Source organism: Phialemonium atrogriseum (genome assembly GCF_030411735.1).
Source record: "Phialemonium atrogriseum strain 8032-3 unplaced genomic scaffold QBC33scaffold_53, whole genome shotgun sequence".
Lineage (NCBI taxonomy): Eukaryota > Fungi > Ascomycota > Sordariomycetes > Cephalothecales > Cephalothecaceae > Phialemonium > Phialemonium atrogriseum.
This window is the reverse complement of record NW_026848190.1, coordinates 29,290-51,713: the sequence shown is the minus strand read 5'-3', so window position 1 is coordinate 51,713 and position 22,424 is coordinate 29,290. Positions and strand designations below refer to the sequence as shown.

At 54.8% G+C, this 22,424-nt stretch overlaps 10 protein-coding genes across 10 annotated transcripts; 6 read left to right on the top strand and 4 right to left on the bottom strand.

Annotated features, from left to right (window-relative positions):
• Positions 1 to 336: 336 nt before the first annotated feature.
• Positions 337 to 1,421, top strand: QBC33DRAFT_462558 (uncharacterized protein; the record flags this gene model as incomplete). The annotated part of the gene is made up of 4 exons (XM_060425077.1): positions 337 to 583; positions 641 to 766; positions 829 to 1,056; positions 1,129 to 1,421. 4 exons carry the CDS (start codon positions 337 to 339, stop codon positions 1,419 to 1,421), a joined length of 894 nt encoding a protein of 297 aa, XP_060278058.1.
• A 1,776-nt stretch (positions 1,422 to 3,197) lies between these two features.
• On the top strand, positions 3,198 to 4,712 carry QBC33DRAFT_317185 (uncharacterized protein). Its single transcript, XM_060423550.1, has 2 exons — positions 3,198 to 4,058; positions 4,122 to 4,712. The coding sequence occupies exons 1-2, from the start codon at positions 3,452 to 3,454 to the stop codon at positions 4,490 to 4,492; spliced, it is 978 nt and encodes a 325-aa protein (XP_060278057.1). The 5' UTR covers positions 3,198 to 3,451; the 3' UTR covers positions 4,493 to 4,712.
• On the top strand, positions 4,713 to 5,599 carry QBC33DRAFT_317182 (uncharacterized protein). Its single transcript, XM_060423549.1, has 2 exons — positions 4,713 to 4,917; positions 4,975 to 5,599. The coding sequence occupies exon 2, from the start codon at positions 4,990 to 4,992 to the stop codon at positions 5,545 to 5,547; it is 558 nt and encodes a 185-aa protein (XP_060278056.1). The 5' UTR covers positions 4,713 to 4,917; positions 4,975 to 4,989; the 3' UTR covers positions 5,548 to 5,599.
• A 1,212-nt stretch (positions 5,600 to 6,811) lies between these two features.
• QBC33DRAFT_553288 (uncharacterized protein) lies at positions 6,812 to 8,797 on the bottom strand. Its single transcript, XM_060429386.1, has 3 exons — positions 8,230 to 8,797; positions 7,733 to 8,176; positions 6,812 to 7,635 (listed from the first exon to the last, which is right to left on the bottom strand). Exons 1-3 carry the CDS (start codon positions 8,543 to 8,545, stop codon positions 7,085 to 7,087), a joined length of 1,311 nt encoding a protein of 436 aa, XP_060278055.1. The 5' UTR covers positions 8,546 to 8,797; the 3' UTR covers positions 6,812 to 7,084.
• A 169-nt stretch (positions 8,798 to 8,966) lies between these two features.
• On the bottom strand, positions 8,967 to 11,810 carry QBC33DRAFT_553285 (uncharacterized protein). The gene is made up of 3 exons (XM_060429385.1): positions 11,394 to 11,810; positions 10,432 to 11,332; positions 8,967 to 10,356 (listed from the first exon to the last, which is right to left on the bottom strand). The coding sequence occupies exons 1-3, from the start codon at positions 11,674 to 11,676 to the stop codon at positions 9,279 to 9,281; spliced, it is 2,262 nt and encodes a 753-aa protein (XP_060278054.1). The 5' UTR covers positions 11,677 to 11,810; the 3' UTR covers positions 8,967 to 9,278.
• Positions 11,811 to 11,894: 84 nt separating this feature from the next.
• Positions 11,895 to 15,118, top strand: QBC33DRAFT_553283 (uncharacterized protein). Its single transcript, XM_060429384.1, has 4 exons — positions 11,895 to 12,285; positions 12,385 to 12,863; positions 12,943 to 14,224; positions 14,312 to 15,118. Exons 1-4 carry the CDS (start codon positions 12,037 to 12,039, stop codon positions 14,915 to 14,917), a joined length of 2,616 nt encoding a protein of 871 aa, XP_060278053.1. The 5' UTR covers positions 11,895 to 12,036; the 3' UTR covers positions 14,918 to 15,118.
• Positions 15,119 to 15,324: 206 nt separating this feature from the next.
• On the top strand, positions 15,325 to 16,191 carry QBC33DRAFT_462612 (uncharacterized protein; the record flags this gene model as incomplete). The annotated part of the gene is made up of 1 exon (XM_060425078.1): positions 15,325 to 16,191. One exon carries the CDS (start codon positions 15,325 to 15,327, stop codon positions 16,189 to 16,191), a length of 867 nt encoding a protein of 288 aa, XP_060278052.1.
• A 183-nt stretch (positions 16,192 to 16,374) lies between these two features.
• On the bottom strand, positions 16,375 to 17,515 carry QBC33DRAFT_582111 (uncharacterized protein; the record flags this gene model as incomplete). Its single annotated transcript, XM_060431316.1, has 3 exons — positions 16,375 to 16,508; positions 16,586 to 17,354; positions 17,429 to 17,515. 3 exons carry the CDS (start codon positions 17,513 to 17,515, stop codon positions 16,375 to 16,377), a joined length of 990 nt encoding a protein of 329 aa, XP_060278051.1.
• Positions 17,516 to 18,135: 620 nt separating this feature from the next.
• QBC33DRAFT_553275 (uncharacterized protein) lies at positions 18,136 to 19,186 on the top strand. The gene is made up of 2 exons (XM_060429383.1): positions 18,136 to 18,524; positions 18,611 to 19,186. The coding sequence occupies exons 1-2, from the start codon at positions 18,227 to 18,229 to the stop codon at positions 18,796 to 18,798; spliced, it is 486 nt and encodes a 161-aa protein (XP_060278050.1). The 5' UTR covers positions 18,136 to 18,226; the 3' UTR covers positions 18,799 to 19,186.
• Positions 18,885 to 21,429, bottom strand: QBC33DRAFT_603727 (GMC oxidoreductase; the record flags this gene model as incomplete). The annotated part of the gene is made up of 5 exons (XM_060432206.1): positions 18,885 to 19,254; positions 19,320 to 20,107; positions 20,174 to 20,762; positions 20,858 to 21,174; positions 21,255 to 21,429. The coding sequence occupies 5 exons, from the start codon at positions 21,427 to 21,429 to the stop codon at positions 19,186 to 19,188; spliced, it is 1,938 nt and encodes a 645-aa protein (XP_060278049.1). The 3' UTR covers positions 18,885 to 19,185.
• Positions 21,430 to 22,424: the final 995 nt, after the last annotated feature.

Below are 22,424 nucleotides of genomic sequence, written 5' to 3'. Positions count from 1 at the left end.
AGTTGGCTATCCTTATATACGTGGCAAAGAGTATCTGCCGAGCGCTCGACCGCAGTGTTCTCGGAAGGAACTCGTTCTACATTGGGGGCCATAATAGGAGGATTCAATAACCAGATTAACCAAGCCTTGGCATCATACCATGGTAAGCTGCATATGAAGAGCGCCCAGCATCCTTCGAACAGGGGCTTAGAGGCCTGGTTGTTCTTAAATACCTAACCAAGCCAGACATGACCGGTTCATTGCGAAGGCTCGCAGCAGCATCTCCCACACTTCCCCCTCCCCCCACCTTCATACCCATAGATCGGTGATTCTGCGTTTGCTCGCCTCCTTTCTCTGATGGCTGCATACACCAAACTTGAGGACGCCCCGCGGGCTTTGGGTGAGGAGAGTGATAGAGATACGCTCTTAGGTTACGAGACTGGGCTCGCCATACCCCGAAAGCCGCGGCCGTGGTGGCGGCGTGTCCAGCTCCCAGTCTTGTACCTCTCCAACCTCTTGCTCCTACTAATAATCTGGACCCTATCTCTTCAAAACCTGCACCTGTCCCGTGAGAGTGGAAGAGATCCATCTTCAACCGTCTACTGTATGAGCCATCCTCCTGTCTCTGAAAGACGACACTGACGTTTACGTTGAACATCAGCACCGGCAAATGAGGCGATTGAATACGAGGAAAAGTTATTCAAGGGAGGCTTCTTCACCAAAGCGAACGAGTACATGGGCTTCCCGACCAAAGAGACAGATGAGGCGTGGAGCGATCTGTTCAATTGTAAGTTTAGCAAACTTCTGTGCTGGAAGTCTAATAAATGCTAATCACGGCATGGCTTCCAGTCGGCGTCAGCGTTATCACACCCGAGGAGGCAGCCAAACTGCCGATGCCGACACTGCCGATCCCTGACACGGACAAGTACCTCGTCGAGTTGGAGGTCTTCCACGTCCTGCACTGTCTCGACGATATCCGCAAAGTGTTCTACCCGGAGTGGTACGGTCCAGCGATTCTAAACTTGACACAGCCCGACGGCTCACTGGACCGGGACAACAACTTTTTCCGTCACTTTGGTAAGCTACGGCCCCCTGCCATTGACTTAACCCTAGCTACGTCTCTAACCTGGCCTCACCAACTCCACTCAGACCACTGCATCGACGCGATCCGCCAGTCGGTTATGTGCCACGCCGACGTGTCGCCCATCTCGTTCCACGTCGTGCTGCCACCGGACGACGTTGACGATGTCGGCACGGGCATCTTCCCACGCCTGGGCACTAAGCACACGTGTCGGAATTTCGAGAAGATCCAAGACTGGGCGCGTGCGCGTACCGTCGGCCGATGGAGCCCAATCCTAACTGCAGAAGAGGCGCGGCGGGTGGCAGAAGAGGCGGGTTACGACCAGGCATCTCTTGAGGATGATCCGATCTGGGGCTCGTAGGCAGGTAATTTATGCTGGGGTCAGGCAGGACCGAGGAAGTTGAGGTCTGCGAACTATCAATATCAATTTATATCTATCTAGGCTGTTAATCCCAGTCTATCTAGGTTGTTAATCCGAGAGACATTTCTATCGCTCTCTGTAATTCCTCGTCATATTCTTCTTCCCGATAAACCAGAGTATCACCCATTTCTATCGCTCTCTGTAATTCCTCGTCATATTCTTCTTCCCGATAAACCAGAGCATCACCCTCTTCCATCCCCCACCAGTCTGGCGGTGATGTTTTCGGAGACGACTCCATCAGCGGTTTCTCAGGAGACGCCGGTGCCTTTTCCAGAGACATCTCTATCGCTCTCTGAATATCCTCGTCCAGGTCTTCATCAGAGTTGGCTGAATTGTCTGTTTCTTCTGAAGAATCCGGCTCGCTTTCGCACGGGACTTGCGACGGTCGTTTGCGTCTCCGCCTCCGTTGTTTCTGCTGACAGTAAAGTTCGACGTTAGCATTGGACGTTAGATAGTCAACCCGGATAGGAAGAGGAAGACAAACCCCGGCTTTTACTCTCGCCTCAGCGGCATCAGCTTTTGCCGAGTTCTCAGCGCTATGATCTGCTAACAGTGGAGCTCCGTAGATCAGAAACTTTCGTCCCTTGTGGTGGACGCAGGCGACAACGTTTCTCGCCCTGGCAAGTCTTTGCATGTTTCTCCGTTGAGATTCGCGTACAGGCGGTGGGATGCCGGTCAAATCGTACTCTTTCGCCTCGAGCGTGTCATTGGACGGGGATTCTATTACCACCGCATATATCCTCCCTCTAGTACCTTGTCTCTCTGATATGATCTTCTCCAAAAGGTACTTCCCTTCCAAGAGGTCTCCCGTGCATGCCGTGGAGCGTCGTGTTGCACTCGAAGAATCTTCAGGGGGGCTGGAAGAGACAAGGTTGAAAGAGACATGCTGCTTCTGATTCTTCACACGGATCGTGTCGTCCTCTTGAAAGGAGCTGGAACCACTTGCAGTGGTTGAAGGGTTTGATGATTCTGCCATTTGACGTGACATAGGGTCCTGCAGTGCTGGACCGCGAGGAAAGACGAGTGGGGTTGCCTCATAAACATGGAGAGGAACGAGCATGGCATACCCAGCAGAGTAGATAAGGCTGCGCTCTGCTGGCGGTGCAGCGCCAAGTCTTTAGCTGCATAACTGAGGTCAGTTTTTCTGCTAGGCTTGGTCGCCCATTGGTCTAGACGCGAGTGATGGGCAGGAGGTGCGCGGCTGAAAATAGAATGCCGGGGCACCCATGAGCTGTCACACCTCCTTTTCCCCTGCCTCTCCCCCCACCAGTACTTCGGTTTGCGCAAACAATGTGATAAGATTGGTTGGGGCACATAGGCATGATGAGCCTAGTTTGCCTGGCACACCTGGGTTCGGGAGGTCAATTTCTGAGGTCAATTCAAGCCGTGAGGTCAATTCGGTTGCGGGGTGAATGCCACGTAGCCGGCTGATGGTATGCTCTAACCCTGACAGTGTGTACATACATGTACCCTCAATGCTTGTCTTTTAAAATGTTCTATGCCCCTTTGCCTTTTGGCGCCATTCTTCGCCCCTCAACTGTTCTCTCTTGGGGAGGGGTTGCTCCCTAGGAGCCTCCACTCCAACACCGGCACCCAGCAGCCTACTCATCAACTCATCAACACCCGCCGTTATTTCATCTTCGCCACGCGAGTCAACACGCGGGGATTATAGCCCCGCAGTGTCTCTATACAGAGGCACCTCGATGATCATCAACTAACGCAGAGTGGGCTTCGGCCAAACCAAGAGGACGAAGACTCATGGTACCGGACCTTTGACGCTTCTATACCAGCTCAACACGACGGATGGTCAGAGGCGGTGAATAATTACGAGTTTTTGCAACTCACAGGAAGTGGCGACCCCCTTGCATTCCATCCTCAATCGGCCGGTTTTGCGAGCTCTGTTCCTTATCCGAGTAGCAACGGTTCACGGTGGCACGCTCCTACAGCGGCCCCTGACACTGTACTCTCGGATGCAGAGAACGAACTCTTCTCCTGGATCTCTTGGGATGCATGCCAGTTCGAAATTCCACCCGCACCGGACAAATCTCTTCCCCCATCACCTCGACTCGATCCTTCACCATCCAGCACCTATATCGATGGCTCAAAGCTGCCGACCGCTCACAACACGACTAGTCTTGACAACTTTTCGCAATCGGCCTTTGGCGCTCGACCTTGGCTGCTGCCAGGTGACAGTGATCAGTCGTCTTGGTCTCAGGGGTTTGATCTGGATCCTCTACCACTGGCACCCCTTGATATACCATCCACTCCTGCCAAACTGGCCCCTACCCAACCGTCTGTTGAGCTACGACCACCCATTCTCCTATCTTTGTCTCCCGAGCCTGTCATCTCGAGTGCGAGTATCTCCGACGGCTCGTACTCACCACCTATCTCCTACAGCACCTCGTCTCCCACCTCTCGACAACAACAACAACAACAACAACAACCCTCGCCCGCAGTCCGAGTGTCATTACCCACCCTGGCTCCGGCCAACACTCCCGGTAGGCCTGAACCCCATCAACATTTCCAATGCCAGATGGGGCGCTGCACAGACACCTACGACAGCGAAAAAGGCCTATGGTAAGTCATCCCCCCGTTTGCCCACCCCACCGGAGCCTGACTGATGTCTTTTCTCTCTCTGAGCGACCACAAGCGCACAATGCACAGGTTCCGCTGCGACCTTGGCTGCGAGTCCGTCGGCTTCAGCTCCTCGCGGGGTCGGAAGCGGCACTACGCATCCGCGCACGGCATCGGACCGCAATCCTATCAGTGCGGCTGCGGGGCCGCCAACCACCGGCGCGACAATCACCTGCGGCACCTACGCAGGTGCGTCCCGTCGAGCCGGGGCATATACGTTTGCTCCTACTGCATGCAGGGACACTATACCTTTGAGAAGAGAGAACATCTCCAGCATGTGGAGGGGTGTAAAGGGAGGGCAGGGAGACCGAGGGGCGACAGAGGATAATCAGACTAGGCACGGGACGCGACTAGGTTATGACTGGTCTGTTGGTTAAGGAGCGGTATCGTGAAGCTGCCATGTTGTCTTCGTCTTTTTTTCTTTCTTTTGGATTGTGCCGAGGTGCCCTTGGTTTATGATGATCTGGAGGGGAGGGAGACGAGGAGAAGGAGGAAGAGAGAGAGGAGGAGGAAGTGCAGGGGGAGGAAGACTCCCCTGGAGAGCTGGAGGTTTAATTCCGTTTGGCAACTTCGGCCTTCTGTCGTTTTTGACTCGTGTCCCGTCGGAGGCAATAACTGCCGCGTGGAGGACGCCAGGGCCAAATCCACTCGTTCAGTAATTAGTTAGTCGGTTCTTAGTCCTCTGTGAGCGACTAAAAAGTTCACGTCTTTGATTTGTTTTGGTTTCATACCAGAGCCCATTTTCAATCAAGGGTCACTGTCAGTTCAACCTTTAGTTCACGCTATCGAGCGATATAGCCTCGTAAGTCCCCTAAACTGGAAATATTTCTATGCCCATTGCTAACGCAGCCGTATGCAGCATACTGTAGAACTGATGCTGGACAAGAGTGGCCTAGCCCTTGATCTAGAAGTGAGGATGGAGTGGTTACACTCCGCTGCTCGCAGCCTGCAGGGAACATGCAAAGAATGTAATCCCGTGGCTGAAGAGAGCATATCCTTACTTTTGCAGAAAGGGGCAGACCTGCACGCACGTACGAATACTGGCTCAACCTGTTTGCATGTCTATTTCGACAATATTGACGCAGCCTGCCTAAGTTCCGTTAGACGACAAGTATTGGCGACACTTATCCAGGATGGCCACGATATCAACGCCGTTGATGGCAACGGTCACACTATCGAAGATACGCAATACCGCTGTGAGGCTAAATGCCAGGGCCGCCCAATTCATAACGTGATATCACGGCTTCAACTTCTTGCATATAAGAGAGACCTCTGGGATGCTGTCCTTGTCCAGTGTGATCGGCCCGTGGTTGAGCGAGGCTTATTCTTCGGGGGACAACAATGGAGAACAATGGGGGCCAGGGATATCGCCGGGGAGAAAGAATTTGAGGATATTTGGAGTGGCCTAGAACACCTCTGCCCGTATTATTAGTTAGCATGTATCGAAGGATGAAAGAGCCTCGGTATATAGGAAGACAAACAAGGTTCAGTACTTATAGAGTCTCTCTCACACTTTTGTTTCCCGTCTTACTGTGCAAGACCGCGCATAGTTTTACACAAGTAATTACACAGTGATAAACATAGCTCTAGTAGAAACATTCAGCGTTCCCTAGCTCCTGTCCGTTGATTGGTTAGACAATTGTCCTCAGTAGCTGCAGTGAAGTTCTTTACTTCAGGTTACAGACATAATAAGCCTGCCCATTGGCCCGTGGATTTGCTTCCCCCAAGAGGCAAAGGACGCCTTGTCTCGAGGAGCACGATAGGGCTACGTGATCCTGTGTAACCCACCATCTCGATATGCCCAAATCTCGGCGACGGAATAAACTCGCGTCGCACACGGAACACGGGAGTTCATGAGTTTAGAAATTTGACCTCATCCCCATGCCTCTGCTGGATTGCAGATACCTGCATGGGGTGAGGTCAACACACAACAACTCTAGTGGTTAGTGGGGTGGAAAGGGGATGGGAGGGGAAGGCGAAGGAGAACCAATGGCATCCCTTGCCCTTCATCAGAGGTCAAATAAGGATGATGTTGTGTCCAGCAGGCGATGCTTGGGGGGGGCAGAGGTAACTTACTTGAACTGGCGGGTTCAAGACTATAAAAGCTGTGGATTGTTCTGAGTAACTACGCATCTTCAGTCTTTGTAAAATCGATCTCACCCCTCGATAAACCGTTCGCTTTCTCGACTTCTCGAGCCACTTCACTGCTTCTAAACCGACAACAGTGCTGCTCTTATTCTTTACAGCGGCATGCCTAATAAAAAATCAAGTCGCCCCTCGACGTCGAGGAAGGGAAAATCGCCAACATATAACGAGCAGAGTGGTGGGAACACCGGGTTGGGTTAGCTGCTCTCCTGCCTTCCATACTCAAGCCGAGATTACAGAGCTGGACTGACACATACAACAGGCCATCCGGCCTTGGAGACACCGCAAATGGTCATCCCGAAGACCATGCACCCTATTGAACGTTGGCTGGCAGAGACCGAGCACGAACAGCCTTGGCATGGAATATCAGGTGTCTCTTCAGGGCAAGATGGGAACGCAGAGCACGCGGCTGAACCCAATAGCGGCTCGCATTGGAGCCTTCAAGTACACTATGGATCGGCAGGATGCGTCTGATGCGGGGTTTTGTAGCGGGTAGATCGTCGGGGAAGGTTGTCATTGTCGATAACTTGCGGGGTTAGAAGCCGGTGTGACGCATGGCAAGACAGCTGCGCTATATTAGACCAGCAACTCTTCAAATCATTATCGGAATATAATATTCTCCAGTCGGGATGCTAAGGATATTCAGACCTTGAACGACCGGATTCTTGCTAAACTCTTCAATACAGAACAACGCGCGGATATGTGAAACCCTGTGATGACTGTCGTGCCCGTCCAGTGCATCAATGAAGAGACAGATATCTCCGACCAGATATTCAGTACAGCCACCTGCACGGGGTGGTCATCCAGGCTAGCCCTTCTTCTCATCACTGATTACTAGCGGCACCATCCCAATGCGGGATTAAATCGTTATCTGCCTCTCCTTCCTCTTCAGAGTCCCAGCATCTCAGCACTCTTCTCGCTGCCTCCTTTCCGACAACTGGCAACCTCTCAACACCGGTTTTCCCCGAAACCACGGGCCCCAACTTGGGCTCTAGCAATCCAATCTGAAGTAAAACACTTGCTTGATCCCAGTACACATGTTCATGGCAGATCTTCCCTCCCCTGATCGTAACGATGCTGACTACCAGCACCTCGACCTTCTTGTTTGTGGGCGGGACTCCGGGGAGAATCCATGGCATTTCATGTGTATGCTTAAACCGGACGTGCATCTCGTCGACGACGCGATCAGTCCCAATGGTTCGAGACAACAAGGTTATTCTCATCGACGGTGGGTTGTCGAAAAACTGCGAGTAGAACCTTTGAAGCTCGGCGGCCCCGATGCCCCCTGTTAGAGTCGGGATGTGGGTGACATGGGGACTTTGGTGTGTTGTGAAAGTTGCCATGGTTTCCTTGACGTTGCGATTAAAGAATTTTGCTGATTATCGAGTAATTAAGTCAGCCATGCTTGAACTTTCACTTCCACTAACAGCGCCGGATAGACGACGAAATGGGAGAGTCGTCGGAAAGCTCACCTTCTACATTCTCCTCCACAGCAAGCCCCAAGTCAGCATCTTTCCCAAACGCCTTCCTTGCCATTTCCAAACTCCGAGTCCACGCCATCTCGGCGCAGACCCTGTCGTATTCGTCCAAGTCGTGTTCCGCAAATCCCACATCGGCATCGTACGTATAACTCGGGTACGCAAGGCGCAGCGTACCCCCGGTGCCGATGCCACTGCCGAAGTTCTTGCGTCTCACGCGCCGCTTGCCCTGAATGCCGACCATCTGGGACTGTGTGATGACGCCGACCTCCTCGTCGGCGGCGAGATGTACGAGGACCTTGATGCTGCTGGGGAAGTGGCCTTGCGGGTCTGGGATCGCCGTCGGGTAGTAGGCGATGAGCAGGCCAAGCTTAAACTCTGGGTTATTGTCCAAGATGTGGTAGTGCTCGAGGCAGAGGCCCGCTGCGTCGCCGTATGCTGCCGAGTGTCAACAGCGGGTCTCATCCACGCTGGAGGGGGCCATGGCCTACCGATGATCCCAAAAGTTTCACAAGGCGCCATCTTCTTCCTGCTCAAGTCTCGAATCTTGCGCCGATACTCATCCCTGTCGTCTCCCATTGGGATATATTCGACATCGAAGCCCTCCTCTCGCCATTCGGCGATGGTCAACGCATCGAATTCATCATCCTCCGCGGTCAGGTACAACTTGGGTGCCGACCGCGGAAAGTCTTTTGAAAGAAAGTTGGGATCTCGGTAATTGGTGCTGTGGTTCGAGATGATCTGGACATTCTTCCCTTCCGACTCGGGGACGGCGCTCTTGACTAGATTTGGGATATCGATATTCATTTCTAATAGATTATGATTGTTGAACAAATCCGACGAGACAAATCCGCCGAATAATTCGATTAAGAAGTCTTGAGGGAAAAGACGTCACGTCATGGGATGTTTTTATATCTAACGGGACACAGGGTTGGGGGTTTGCATGACATCAGTTTTTGGTGACCAGGACATGGAAATCAGACAAGATCCATCCAACCACAGGATTGGTGTGCCAGACGTCGGAGCTACACCCAGCCAATTGTGAGTGTGGTTCTAGATGATGCCGGCTTACTTCATGAAGTTACGGGAGGCGGGAGGGGATGTCTGGCTACGTCATTGAGTCACCTGACCCGAGAGACCTGATTCTCACAATCTGCCTGGGTGGTTGATGCTGAGCAGAAAAGCGGGTCCATCACAAGGGAGGAAACCATCTCGAAGACAACGGGTTTCTCGTCTGTATTAATTCGATGATCAGAATTCGTTCCAAGTTCACTTGAATTTCGAATCCCTTTCTCCTCTTCTTCATCATAATCTGCAAGAGACTCTGCGCAATAGCCGGACTAGATGCTCCTTCCTCCTGCCAGTCTTGTGCTTCCTTGGATTCGACCAGCATTCCCGAAGCGTATACAATGTCAGGAGTAGGACAAAAAAAAAAAGCCGAGATCATTCTCACAGGTAAGATGCACCTGTTGGCCAACTTTATATGTACACTACAAGACAAGCATGAAGTCTTATGCTCTTCGATACGCAAATACGAATCTCAGCTTTTGTCACGACGCCTAAACAGTCTTGACAAAACCCCTCGTTTTTCCTTTGCACCGCTTGTGCCTGCGCCACCCTGCTCATTCAACCCAGAACCGCTTGGGCTTGCGCCTATCTGCTCATTCAACATAGAACCCCTTGGGCCTGCGCCACCCTGCTCGTCCAACCCAGAACGGTTTGGGCCTATGCCACCCTCGTTCATCGCAAGACCCATGTAGAGACGAGGCTGGGGAAGCCAGCTCACTGATCCATCTTGTGATCCACTAGGATACAAGGTCAACAACTGTCTCGTGATAGCGTTTGTGGTTAAAGTATCTCCCAGTGCTTCTGATATTGGGTCCATGCCCGAAGTGGATGGAAGCTGATTTGGCGAGACCTGTAGCGGCTGGTTGTACATATACTCAATACAATCTTCCTTAGTGAAACCTTTGGGATGAACGCCCGAGTCCCAAGTATTTTGGGTCAGGGAAGACGCCTCACCCTCATCGCCACTGCTAATAAGACTGACGACAGATCTTGGAGCAGATGCATTCGAAGGCAAGGACTCCAGGCCGTCCTCGTCCCGGTCCGATTCGGTGCCCGTGTTGTTTTGGTTTGACTGGTCTTCGGAGCCGTCGTCAAAGTAGTCGTTGCTTTTGAAGTAGTCCGTGCTCTCGTGATCCTCATCTTGGGATTCATCTCTTGGCCAGGGGAGGGACAAGAGAGCGAAGGAGTGTAAGTGTTCGGCGATGTGGTCGAGTAAAGGATCAGAATCCGCTGGGGCGGTCTCGTCGCAGAGGGGACATCGACTGATCCCTGATGGGGCGGGTCTTGCGGCATCGAGGAGGAGGGTCGAGTATTGGGCTTCGCCGATGGTGCCTCCATGGACGTGCCGTAGGTGATCAAGAAACCCTTCTACGGAAGGGAAAATAGGCGGTAACTTGCCTGGGGTTGCACAAGGCAGGCACTCCCAGCATTGTTGATGGTCCTTTCGGACGTGCTTCATCCACTCGCTTCGAGTGACATACAGTGCATCTGGGTTTGAGCAATCCTCGATGATGCAAGTGTATGGGCAGACATCCTGCATCAGATGCTTCCTGCGTGGTTGCTGGTATCAACTACATGCGCAACACCAAAGATAGGAAAGACAGGAAATAAACGGGTTGACTTACTTCCACAGTGTATCCTGCCGGAGCATTTCCGGAAGTGTCTGACAGCAACATGGGCACTGAAAATACCGAAGTCCTTCTCTAAGGCGCGGAGGGCGGGGATAGGTGATCTTCGCAGCCGTCGAGGTAATGTTCGTCTTTGCAATCTGGGACGGCGTCGTCGTTTGCCGGGGTACCGGATCGATATGCGTTCCAATAGCCGACGCGGACGTGGCTGTCATCACCGCGGCGACGGGGTGTCGAGGGGTTCCGCCTTCCGTCCAGGCCTGCTCCGCCAACGCGACATTCTTCTGTCCCCGAGGCCGCCCAGTTTCGTCACCACCATGGGGAATGGCAGGATCGTCTAGGATGGGCAGTACGAACTTGGATTGCGTGCTCGGGGCATCAAAGGCCAGCTTCTGTGCGTGTCTCTGCGCATAGACAAATCTGTTCCGCCGGCGCAGATTAGCGAGAACAAGTCTCTCCTGGACGGTGTTCAGCGAGCCTGGATCGATGCTGTAGTGTTGTTTCCTGCCCTCCTCGCTTCCTCGCGCAATAATGAGGAGGGTAAGATGGTCCCGCAGTTCTTGGTGTTCTATGGGCTTGAAAAGACGGTCTGCTTTTTGGGCCCTAGAGTTGGCGCCAGACTTCCGAATAGCAACTGCCAGTCGAGAGAGATGGTCGATGATCTGTTCCACTTCAACCTTGGCTGAAAACGTGGCAGACGTGCTGGTGCTGGCCGACGGGAGTGTGGACTCTTCTTCGAACTCCGAGTCCGAAGACGACATATCTGACCACGGAGAAAATGACCTTGGTATTGGTTCCGGGACATCCAATGTTTCCTTCGAAGACCGAACCGGTTCTGGGGCTTCAGCTTCCGACTCGGCTGTCCTGGTCTCCTCTTCCGCTTGGTCCGCTGCTGTGGCTAAATAATACTAATCAGTCTCTGTTTCGGCGCCTCAAACTAAATAAAACCGAGATCTCACCTGGCGCCTGGCATTTTTCGATGCAGCCCAAGAGCAAGATCAGAATGCTGATGAGGAAATTCTTGGTTTCCCATTCAACGGCGAGTCTGGAGTCAAGGGAAGCTCTTTCGCCAGCGAAGGCGCCTGTGCCGGCTGCCCAGAGGTTGAACTCGGCCAGTCTATTTTCGGCCCATTCGTATTCCATCAGGGGCGGGATATGAAGGCATTTCCGGAGGGCGTCTTGACATTGCCTTGCCACCTCACCAATGGAGCTCCCTACTTCTTCAGTGGGGTCGTCATCCATGCTTGGAACTTGCCAAGCCCTAGTAGCGAGACATTCATGCGTTCGAGCGACACTTCTGATGCGTTTTGATGCAGGCGATTTGCTAGTGGAAGGGAGTTGCCGTCTGTGAGAATGGAAGTCGCTGGGGAGCCTAGAGCAAATCGCGTGCCCAAGATTGCAGGGGTATCGTGGTCAGATAAGTGCCAAGCCCCAGTTTCAGCTCCTCCCCCTCCCCCTCCCCGCAGCCGGATTGCCCCTCGAGGGGACGCTTCAATTCCTCTCCAACTAGTCTTGGTATTGTACCTATTGTATTGTATTGTATTGTATTGTATTGTATATACAAGCAAATACCTTACTCCGACTTGCATACATGCCTTCGCCATGAAAGAGCCGCGCTTTGGCGCTCCAGATGAGGAGTTCGACGAGCTCGACTTCGCCAAAGATGCCCTGTCGCGCATTTCTATCGTCGCTGCGGACCTCGCCGCCCGACAGAAATCTTGCGTCGCTGGCTGTCTGGCGGCCAAGCTGTGGATCGCCAGGAAGTCGGTCGACTCTGCGGATGCCAGCCAGCTTCCACGACTTCAGAGGCGCCTGCCCAAGCTGATTGACGACCTCGAGCGAGTTTGTGCTGTATGGCTCCACTTCCTTCTTTTCCTTCCTTCCCTTATCTCCGCATTTTTGTTAGATGATTGATTGATTGATTGACTGGCTGACTGCCTTCTTTGACAGTGGCCCCATGCTCCAAATGCGCAACATCCCATACTCCGGTCCGTCATCAACCCGGGAACCTACCGATCACTGCAAGAAGCCGAGACACGAGCGTGCAAGGGTATCTCGGCGTTTGCGAATGGCCCGCCGGCAGTGAGGGATGGATACTTTAAGAAACTAGACCAGTTCTCCAGAGCCGTCATGGTTGTCAGATACGAGGAGAGCAAGGAACCAGCGACAAAGATGCAGATCCACGACACCGACGAATACCCGCCCCATGTCAACTCAAGCCTGTACTCGGTGCTGAGGGCTCACTCTCTGTGCACATGTACATCCGATTGTGGCTCAACAGGAACAGGCTCGGTTAAGAGGCACCCGGCCAGGCTCCGGCTGCGGGACGACATTGTCAAGGTGGACGGCTGCGTTGCGTTTGACCTGCTGCTGTCCGCGTCGCCGACTGCGTATGACTACTGGCAAGATCTGCAGGTGCGAGTGACCCTGTAAGAACATTCCTGTTCCACAAGTCCATCAACATGGCGCATAGCGAAACCGTTTACATGCTAAACATTTGTCCTCCAGGAAAGATAAGGGCAAGAAGTCGGTCAAATACATGGACGGGGCCACCAAGGCTCCAGCTCCGGGACGCGTGGAACGATCCAAGGTCATCTCTCCCGGTTCCTTGTGTAGTTTGGTAACAGCCAAGCTCGGGTCCCGAATTTGCTGCCGTGTGCAGGACCCGGAGCTCCACCAGCTCTATGACGGCTCGCCTATCGTCCAACAGGTGGACCCCGGGCCGAGCATTTCGCTTCGGGGAATCCTGCAGACCCACCGGCTCTCCAACAGGATGAAGCTTGTTCTGGCTTATATCATCTCTCGATCCTTCTGGCAGTACTACGACTCGCCATGGATGGGAACGAAGTGGACAAGTGATTCCATCCATTTTCTTCGGGAGCCAGTAGTCGATGATGACGCACCTGACGTGGAGAGGGGGGCTCTCTATGCATCGAGTCCGTACTTCGTCGTCGAGTTCAGCGGAGAAGAAGCCGATGAGTTCGTCGAGTACTGCGATTCGTTTTCTGTCATCTACCGGTACCCCAGACTGCTTGCGCTGTGTATCCTGCTGCTTGAGATTGGCCGGGGAGAGAGTCTGTCGTTGGAGGATCATGGGTCCATGGAGGCGAATCTGAACTCAACCTGGACTCTAGCCAAGCGGCTTGCAGACAAACACAAAGCGTGGGGAGACTTCGACTACCCCGACTACCGAAAGGCGGTGCTCAACTGCCTGAGCCGTAAGCTGTTTGAGGAAAGCTCCACGACGGACCAGACTCGGCCGGAGATGGATATCTTCACAAGGAAAGCGGTGGTCTACAAGACTGTTGTTCAGCCTCTCGAGAACTTGCTCAAACTGCTCGGATTCTCCGACAAGCTGAAGACGCTGGATCCCATCGATTCGAGAGGTCCGGGCCCCCTTCTTGCTAAGCCACCACCACCGGCTTTGCCAACCTCGTCCCAGGGCCGCGACTCCTCTCTGTCATCGCAGTGGCTGGATAAACTCGCCAATATCAACAGCTATATATGCAACTTGTCTCGGCCGTCTTCCACGCGTCGCCCGGTGAGGATCGCCATTCTGGATACTGGATATGATGACCAGGCTATCTTCTTCCAGAACCTTTCAAGGACACGTCGAATCAAGCAATGGAGGGACTGGGCTGAGAACTCGGAGACTCCCGTCGACGAGAATGGACACGGGACACACACTGTGGCACTCGTCATGAAGGTTGCGCCGACTGCAGACATCTACGTTGCTAGGATCGCAAAGGATAGAACCAGCTTGAGGGGCGCTACCGGTTCCATTGCTGAGGTATTGTCCACCATGTTCCTCCTCTTGTGTACATGCCCAATCCCATCATTCCCAAGACACCCTAATGCTGACATCCTTTCACCCAAGGCAATCCACTGGGCCGCCACCGACTGCGAAGCCGACATCATCTCCATGTCCTTCGGCTTCCAAGAGGAGATCCCCGTCATCAGCCGAGCCATCGACGCAGCCGAGCTGCACCGCGACGGCAAGATCCTCTTCTTCGCGGCGGCGTCCAACTCGGGCGCCAACCGCAAGGAGGCGTTCCCGGCCACCCACGACTCCGTCATCTCCATCCGCGAGACGAACAGCAACGGCGCCTTCTCCGACTCGAACCCGCCCGTGGATCCCAACGGGCCCATAGTCCTGGGCACCCTGGGCAAGGACGTTCCCTCGGCGTGGCTGAGCAATGTCGACGGGGAGGTGGCCAGGCTCGGCTCGTCCGTGGCTACGGCGGTTGCGGCGGGCGTTGCTGCCATGGTGTTGATGCTGGCGACTGCGGGATTGGCCGACCCCAAGGCCAACCTTCCGCCGGAGCTGGCGAAGCTGTGGACCCGGAGAGGGATGCTGGCTATGCTGACGAGGATGTCGCAGAATATGGGGAACAGATCGTATTTTATATCGCCGGTGGGCTTCTTTTCGGGCAAGGATTCGGCGAGGATTTGGAATGCAATGGCGGACGTTTGTGTCGGTTGAAATTTGTGATACCTATTTACATTTACTTGGTTTTTCTAAAGCACAAATACGTATTCTGATATGTTTGCCGTCTTTAAGTATGTATGGATTGCCTTCAGCGCTTCAATACATTATAAAGCAACGCATTTGATCGCATCTCTCTCTGCCAAAGACTATAAGTAGGTTGTGTCGATAACCGAATATCGAAACCAAACAAAAATCATGGCCAATCTGCTACTGTTTACGACGACCAATGACAGTGAGGACATTGATGTGGAACATTCATGCCCGGGGGGCGGGGGGGGGGGGTTGTTCAGAATAGGGACCCTCTCTCATGCATGCCCGGATTTCAGCCGCCCATCTGCAGGTCCAACGTCCAAGGAACAACAATACCCTCAAACATCGAGCATCGAGCCAACCAGCCCAACATGGCAACCGTGCGAACATACATCCTCGCCCCCAATTTCCAGTACAAGCCCTCGGGCCCCATCCAAATCGGCAACATCATCGCCGACCCCTTCCGGCCCACCAAGCCGCTCTCCACCCTCCCAGCAGACGGGCCCCGACCCCCCACCTCGACCATCACCGAGCGCGACCACGAGCTCAGCCGGAGCAAGGGCCATGCCTTCAGCGCCGGCATCTGGGCGCACTTCCTTTCGTCCGTCGGCGGCGGCGTCAGCGCCGACCACGGCCGGGATTCGGTGCGGGAATTCTCCATCGACGAGCTCGTCACCCGGTACCTGCGCGACGAGCCGGCCGACGACGACGCCGAGCTGATGCGGCGCCTGGCGGAGCCGCGCGTGCGGGCCGCCGTCAAGGCCGGGCTGTTCGGTCGGCAGCCCGTGTATCTGATCTCGGGGGTCAAGATTGCGCGCGGGCTCAGCGTGCGCAGCGAGCTTCGCCGGACGGTCGGCGGCGGCGTCGGGGTGACTGTGCCTGTGACGGCGGGTGTGTCTGTTGGCGGGGAGGTGAAGGGGGAGCGGCGGGATGGGATCGCCAGCTCGTTCAGGGCGGTGGAGGATGTCGTGTTTGCGTATCAGGTGCACGTTGTGCGGGTGAAGGGGAGGAGGATGGATGCCGCCGTGGTAGACGTGTTCGAGTCTGACGCGGCGTTCTTGCATGGCGAGGAAGAGGGCGGCGAGGGGCACGAGGGGGTGGCTGTGTCGGTTGGGTTGGCGGGGGTGGAGGATCTCAGGGAGGGAGAGGATGAGGATTCGAATGTGGTGATCGATAGTTGTGAGTTTGTTGATGCTGATGGCGTTTCTTGTCTATGTATCACCGCCAAAGGGGGCTAGTGTGGAGTATATGTTCCAATTATGGAGAGGGAGCAATGAAACAGGCCGCCGCTTTCAGTTTTGATGACATATACATTACAATACCTCTGTTTACTATAAGAAATTGTGGACAATCTGAGGACCCTGGTCAAGGAAATAGCGTAGAAAAGCAGCGAGTCCGCAAAGTACATGTGAGCTGAGCTTTCAGAGGTACGGCTTCACCTGCTCCTCAGTCCAACTCCACCATTTCTCAGCCGTGCCAGTACCCCCCTCGCTCTCCGGCTTCGAAGCATCAAGCAGGTCCTGTCGTATCGGCGCAAATCGGCCGAAAGGGGCGACTGTGATTCAGGTAGTCAGCTTCACGGTGTGGTGCCCCTCGCTCGGCTTAACGGGGTGAAAGAAACCCAGAACTCACTCCAATCTCCAGACTTCTCCACCGTGACCAGCGGCGACAGTCCAGCAAAGAGCTCAGTGTACGCCCCCATGATAGGAGGGTACTGCACAACCGTCTGCAGGAACCACTTCTCAAACGCCGTCCGGTGACGCGCGAGCTCGGTATTCAGGTTGCCCGGGTTGAGGGAGACGCTGACGATGCCGTCGTCACGGTGGCGGCGCGCAAACTCGGTAGCGTGCAGGTAGTTGCCGGCCTTGCTCGTGCCGTACTTTGTCGCCGCGGAGAGATCCTGCTTCTCGTAGGTGAGGTTCTCCAGGTCGACGCCACCGGGCGTGTGGGAAAAGTGCTCGGCCGCCGAGGACGACACCCACACCACGCGCACAGTGCCGGGCGGCTCGTCGCGGGCGGTGGAGGCCAGGGCTGGCGTGAGCAGCTTCGTAAAGAGGAAGGTGCCCAGGTTGTTGACGCCCAGCTGCAGCTCGTAGCCCTGAGCGGACTTGGATCCCTGCGGCGGGGTCATGACGCCCGCATTGTTAAAGAGGACATGCACCTTGGTTTCCTGGGAGAGGAAGTCGGTGGCGGATTTCTTAATGGTCGTCAGGTCGGCGAGATCGAGGCGGAGAAGTGCGAGGGCACCTTTCGAGTCCGGGCTGGAGGACTTGATGGCCTCGATGGCGGCCTTGGCCTTCTCCTCGGATCGTGCTGCGACATAGACCTTGGCATGCTTTGCGTAGAGTATCTGAGCAAGCTCCTTGCCCACGCCGGTATTTGCGCCGGTCACAATGTAGACCTGCAGGCGGATTAACAAAGTGGGCAAATCATTGGACCTGGACCGAGCGATCCGGCGGTGGATTAATTAGTCACCTTGCCGCGTAGATCAGGCAAATCCTTCTCGGTAAACTGTGGCTTGGGCGGCCAGACCTGACTTAACGCATTCGAGAGTCCTGCCATGATGAGTTTGCGATACGTTACTGTTACCTTGGTCCAAAGATTGAACCGATTGGGAGAATTGATGGTCGGCCCAAGATTAGAATTAGATCTAGCGTCGTGTGTTTACATAGTAGCATTTTCTCGTCGCGGCGGAACTGGGGGAAATGTGGAGCCCCGTGGGTCTAGCTTGGGAGAATGGAAATGATGTAATGGTTACGCTTGGCATTGGAATTGAAAAGAGTATAGACTCCGAGTCTGGGAGATGGATACATAGTTGCACATTACCTTGGCAAACGAAAGACAATTTGGATTAGGGAACCCTTACATTTACAGTCAAAAAGAACTAACCTGGACCAAAATAGCGTGCTGCCAGTTCTTCCATTTGGCCTCAAAGTCGGCTAACAGACGGGGAAACGCCTCTTGCAGATTCAAGTAGAGTTTCTGGGCAGACTAGAGGACGTTTTTGCTGCCCTCGGTGATTCTGTTCTGGGCACCCATCTTGCGGTGTCAGGGTTTTCCGGATGCGAAGGGAGGCTGGATGTGTGTGTGTGTGTGTTACTGTTACACACGGCGGGGAAGGGTGAAGGATGGGGGCTCGCGAGGACGCGGGCCCCGCCCATGTTTCCCGGTTCCTTCTGGGAGGGCAATATTTGAAAGCATTGCATTACAAGTCCAGTTCAAAGAGGCAAAAATCACTACAGACGAAAGTTCCCAAACCCCCAACTCCTAAACATGTCCTTCCTTCCAGGCCGTGATGCCGCTCTCGCCGGGCTGACCGCGGCGAAAAACGTCGCGTCCAAGGCGAACATTCCAGCTGCCTTGGCCGCCGCGACCGAGAGATCCAAAGAGATCGCTTCGGAAAGCGTGCCACATGCGGCCGCGCAGGCCTTTCAAGCCTGCAAGGCCAACCCCGGTACGGCGGTAGCTTACGGCGCCGCCGGCGTGGGCCTACTCCTCGTCGCCGCACCAGCTATCGTTGCCGCGCCGGCTTTGGGGGTCATGGGATTCGGCGCGAATGGCATTGTTCTCGGTGTGCTTCCTCCGTTCAACTTCCCAACCATTGGTGTCTCGTCTCTGGGATGTTGTATCAAATCCTAACACCATCTTTTCTTGCAGGATCCGCGGCTGCGGGCATCCAAAGCGGTATCGGCAGTGTTGTGGCTCCGAGCCTGTTCGCTACGCTCCAGAGCGCCGGGGTCGGTGGATACGGAGCGGCAACCGTGTATGGGGCTATTCAGGTTGCAGGTAGCGCTATTGCTTCTTCGGTAGGGGTTGTCCTAGCCTGGGCTAATGCTAAGCCTTGAGGTAATTATTCGTTACCTCGATCCTTGTAGTCTTGGCACACCAGGAGGCACAAGGGAGGCACCTCTGGGATAGAAATGACGATCGAGATGACACCCGCGCGGCTCTACCTACATTTGTTGGGGAAGTTGCTACTTCCTCTACTATTTTAAGTTCACAGTCGGTTCATCTGTGGCGGCAACCAACTTCAAGTTGAGCTGGGCTTTTTCTTACAGTTTAAGATCGTCGTAGCCTATTGCGCAAATCACTGCCTCTGCGTTACAAAACTGTGAAGATGTCAATGTACCACAGAGACAAATGGTAGAATGAAACAGACTTTTCTCCTTGTCATCCAAGCACTTGGATACTGCCACTAACACAACCAACCAGAGCCAGACTCGGTGAGCCCCTTATTTCTTGCTCAGGTTCGGGTGGGTTGCGTTGGCCTTGGACCAGTGTTTAATGATAATATCCGCGGCCTAATTACGACTCTCTGTCAGCACAACTAATTGCCAATCTACAAAGAGCCTAGCTTGCTACTCACCTTCTCTCCAACGGCATACGCCGTCGCACTGAGGTGCGAGCTTGGGAGCAATGGCAGGACACTTATATCGACGATCCTCAGCCCGTCAGCCCCGTGGACCTTCAGGTCGGGTCCCACAACGCCACCCTTTTCCCTCGGCATCATAGCAGCGGTGCAGCACGGGTGCATAAACGAAAAGACCATTTTGTCCTTGACGTAGTCGAAAAGGTCCTCATCCGTCTGCACCGATGCGCCAGGCCCGAGCTCGACCGTGCCATACTCCTGCATCGCGTCGGTGCCGAGCGTCCTGCGGAGATACTTGACGTGGGCGAGGTGGACGTCGAAATCGACGGGGTTGGAGGCGGTTCGGTAGTCGAGAATCGGCTGCTGCAAGTGGTCTGTGAGGTCCAGGCGGACAGTGCCGCGACTGAGAGGGTGGAGCTGGATGGCTCGCATCGCGGCCCCCGTGGCCCACCCGCTCTCGAGGCTGGGGGCCTCGGGGTTCGCGAAGAAGTCGGCGAGAACGGAGAGCTGGTGCTCATAGCCTGCGATCATTGTCGGGTCGGACCTGTAGTCGGGAGGGAGGTACGAGGAGGCAGAGCCATCGGCGACCATAGACCGGATACTGTTGACTATTGTCGAATAATTCACGGTAATGTTGGGAAGCGGGACGAAGATGGCGCTGTTAGCCATGGCCAGCGTGTACGGGCCTCGCGCCGGAGTTTCGTCAAATCCCGCGGCTGCGTCGGCGGCGAAGTCGGCATTGAGCATATCCGACGGCAGCGGCGAGAAGTTGCCGGGCTTTGTGTCTGAGGAAATGCTTGCGTCAGCGGGACTGCCCGAAAGAGTAAGGATAATGGACATGGATAACATACAGTTCCATGAAATTTCGGGGCCTGAATGGTCCTGGAAATTGGAGCCGACTCCGGGAAGATCAAGGACAACAGGAATGCCTGCCGTGCCGAGGAATGACGCTGGTCCAATCCCGCTTCTCTGCAGTATCGTCGGCGTATGGACCGCGCCGGCCGAGATGATGACCTCGGCCTTGGCTGTCACGTTGAACAACTCGTCGTCCTCCAAAGACCGGATCTCCACGAGCGGCGGCCCGGATTGGAGACCGTCTGGGTACACGAGTCTGGTGACCTGGTGCTTGACGAGGATCTGGTAGTTGGGTCGGGTTGAATTGACAGCGGCGTAGTGGCCGAGCCCGGAGTGTGACCGCCTCGCCGTCACTGGATGCTCCGAGATTGGGATCCAGCAGAGTCCTGCCTTGTCTCCGCCAGCGCATTCTTTTTGCGTCCGGATACCGATTTCCGTCCAGGCATCCCTGAGAACGGAGTAGTCGGCCCACAGGAACGGCGGAAAGCTGGAGTAGATGGGCGTTGAGCCACCAAATGCGGACACGTCCCAGGTGTAGCCATACTTCTCGACGACGGCGGCGTCTGGCTCAGTGAAGGTGACGCTCTTTGGATCAGTCTGTCAGCCCTCGGTCTGTGCGTGTGTCTCTCTCTCTCTCTCTCTTGCAGCTATTTCATTACTCCCCCCGCCTGGTCTCTTACCTTCTTATAATACGGAAATATCCCATCCCAGTCCCACTTGTCCTCGCTCGAGTTAAACTCCGGCCTGCCAGCCTCGCTCCAAACCTCAAAGTCGAACCGTGATGGCCGGTCAAAGAACATGCCGTTGATGGCACTACTCCCGCCAACGGTCTTGCCGACAAGGACAGAGGCAGTACCGTTCTTCACGTCCGGGTTCGGCAGCGACTGGAAGACGAAGGAGCCGGCTCCCGCGCTGGACCCTCCCCAGATGATCTGAGGGGGGTCGAACACACCGGGAGCATACTCAATCTCGCCATACTCGACGACGAGGACAGTCTCTATAACGGGGAGTTAATTCACTTCCAATTTGACGGGAGCTTTTCGGGGGGGGGGGCGGGGTGGGGATGAGCAGCTTTACTGTTGGGGAATGCTTCAGTGAGACGGTCAGCCACGGTAAGGCCGGCGGTGCCGCCGCCCGCGATGACAAAGTCGTAGCTGTTGCTGAGTTGGGAGGCTTGGCGTTTGACGGAAGCATGCGGTCGAGCGCTCGCCAGAGCGGCGAGCGACATAACGAGGGCATTTAGAAGCGTCATCTTCGTGGGAATGGAAGTGGAAGTGAAAGTTTGTATCCAAGGGTTCTCCGCCAAGTCCCAAAGCCCGTATCTCATTCTCCGCAGCTTATGAGTTCATCCAGGGACTGCGCCCCTTCTTTTAGCCTATTTGGTGTGCTCACACCGCACATCCCGCCCATTCATATTCCGTCATATTATGATCAACGACCACTATATGCATTCACCACTATATGCATTCATAAACAGCTGGAGGAGGTACTGGCGGGCAGGCCCTGGATTAGACAGTTGATAAATTAATGCCCTGACTCGGTGTGGGCTGGGACGCTTGTAAGCTCGTACAGCTGCCCGACGGTAAACAATGGGATCCTACTAGATGGGCGACGCCCTGCCTATCACAGCCATGTAATTACCTCTTGAACGAGGGCAGCTTTGTGGACCCGGAGTTCAAGGAGCCCCTTCATCGGACCCTTCTTACAATCCTTCAGTCCTAAATTCGTGGAGTAATTACCACGCGAAGTGGAAGAGCGGCCTTCTGAACTGACTGCGTCTTTATCGCACCACAAGCGTGTCGCTCTTGTTTGCCTTCCAGGATGCTATCAGCCTCACTAAGATGTCAGAACCCCTCCAAGTTGCGATTTCACATTTTAGTTGGGGTGTCTTTTCGAGGTGCGACAAAACTGCAGCTTCAGCCTCAGATCACCCAAAAAGGGTCATTGGAGGCGAATGAGGAGCAACTTTACGTTGATTTGTCGACAACCTGTTCCAGCTGCATCCACACTCAGCCCCGACCTCCATCAGTCCAGTATGATTCGTCACTTTCATCCCTGTGGCGGAATGAGGACCACGCCACTACACATGGGGGAGGGCGCCTATCGCTTTTTGGTGCTCTCGGCTTCGAATATTGAGGCTTGCCCGAACCAGCACATGAGTTGGGGGGGGGGGGGGGGGGGGGGGGGGGGGGGGGGGGGGGGGGGGGGGGGGGGGGGGGGGGGGGGGGGGGGGGGGGGGGGGGGGGC

Excerpts from the sequence above, each read along its gene's own strand:
- QBC33DRAFT_317185 (XM_060423550.1), top strand. The coding sequence starts at position 3,452 with ATGCAGAGAACGAACTCTTCTCCTGGATCTCTTGGGATGCATGCCAGT. Across the intron at positions 4,059-4,121 it reads GACAGCGAAAAAGGCCTATG|CGACCACAAGCGCACAATGC; the intron begins GTAAGTCATCCC and ends TCTCTCTCTGAG.
- QBC33DRAFT_317182 (XM_060423549.1), top strand. The coding sequence starts at position 4,990 with ATGCTGGACAAGAGTGGCCTAGCCCTTGATCTAGAAGTGAGGATGGAG.
- QBC33DRAFT_553288 (XM_060429386.1), bottom strand. The coding sequence starts at position 8,545 with ATGAATATCGATATCCCAAATCTAGTCAAGAGCGCCGTCCCCGAGTCG. Across the intron at positions 8,177-8,229 it reads TGAAACTTTTGGGATCATCG|CATACGGCGACGCAGCGGGC; the intron begins GTAGGCCATGGC and ends GACACTCGGCAG. Across the intron at positions 7,636-7,732 it reads TGTGGAGGAGAATGTAGAAG|CAAAATTCTTTAATCGCAAC; the intron begins GTGAGCTTTCCG and ends CTCGATAATCAG.
- QBC33DRAFT_553285 (XM_060429385.1), bottom strand. The coding sequence starts at position 11,676 with ATGGATGACGACCCCACTGAAGAAGTAGGGAGCTCCATTGGTGAGGTG. Across the intron at positions 11,333-11,393 it reads CGAAAAATGCCAGGCGCCAG|CCACAGCAGCGGACCAAGCG; the intron begins GTGAGATCTCGG and ends AGTATTATTTAG. Across the intron at positions 10,357-10,431 it reads CGGCAGGATACACTGTGGAA|GAAGCATCTGATGCAGGATG; the intron begins GTAAGTCAACCC and ends GCAACCACGCAG.
- QBC33DRAFT_553283 (XM_060429384.1), top strand. The coding sequence starts at position 12,037 with ATGAAAGAGCCGCGCTTTGGCGCTCCAGATGAGGAGTTCGACGAGCTC. Across the intron at positions 12,286-12,384 it reads ACCTCGAGCGAGTTTGTGCT|TGGCCCCATGCTCCAAATGC; the intron begins GTATGGCTCCAC and ends CTTCTTTGACAG. Across the intron at positions 14,225-14,311 it reads CTACCGGTTCCATTGCTGAG|GCAATCCACTGGGCCGCCAC; the intron begins GTATTGTCCACC and ends CTTTCACCCAAG.
- QBC33DRAFT_553275 (XM_060429383.1), top strand. The coding sequence starts at position 18,227 with ATGTCCTTCCTTCCAGGCCGTGATGCCGCTCTCGCCGGGCTGACCGCG. Across the intron at positions 18,525-18,610 it reads CGCGAATGGCATTGTTCTCG|GATCCGCGGCTGCGGGCATC; the intron begins GTGTGCTTCCTC and ends CTTTTCTTGCAG.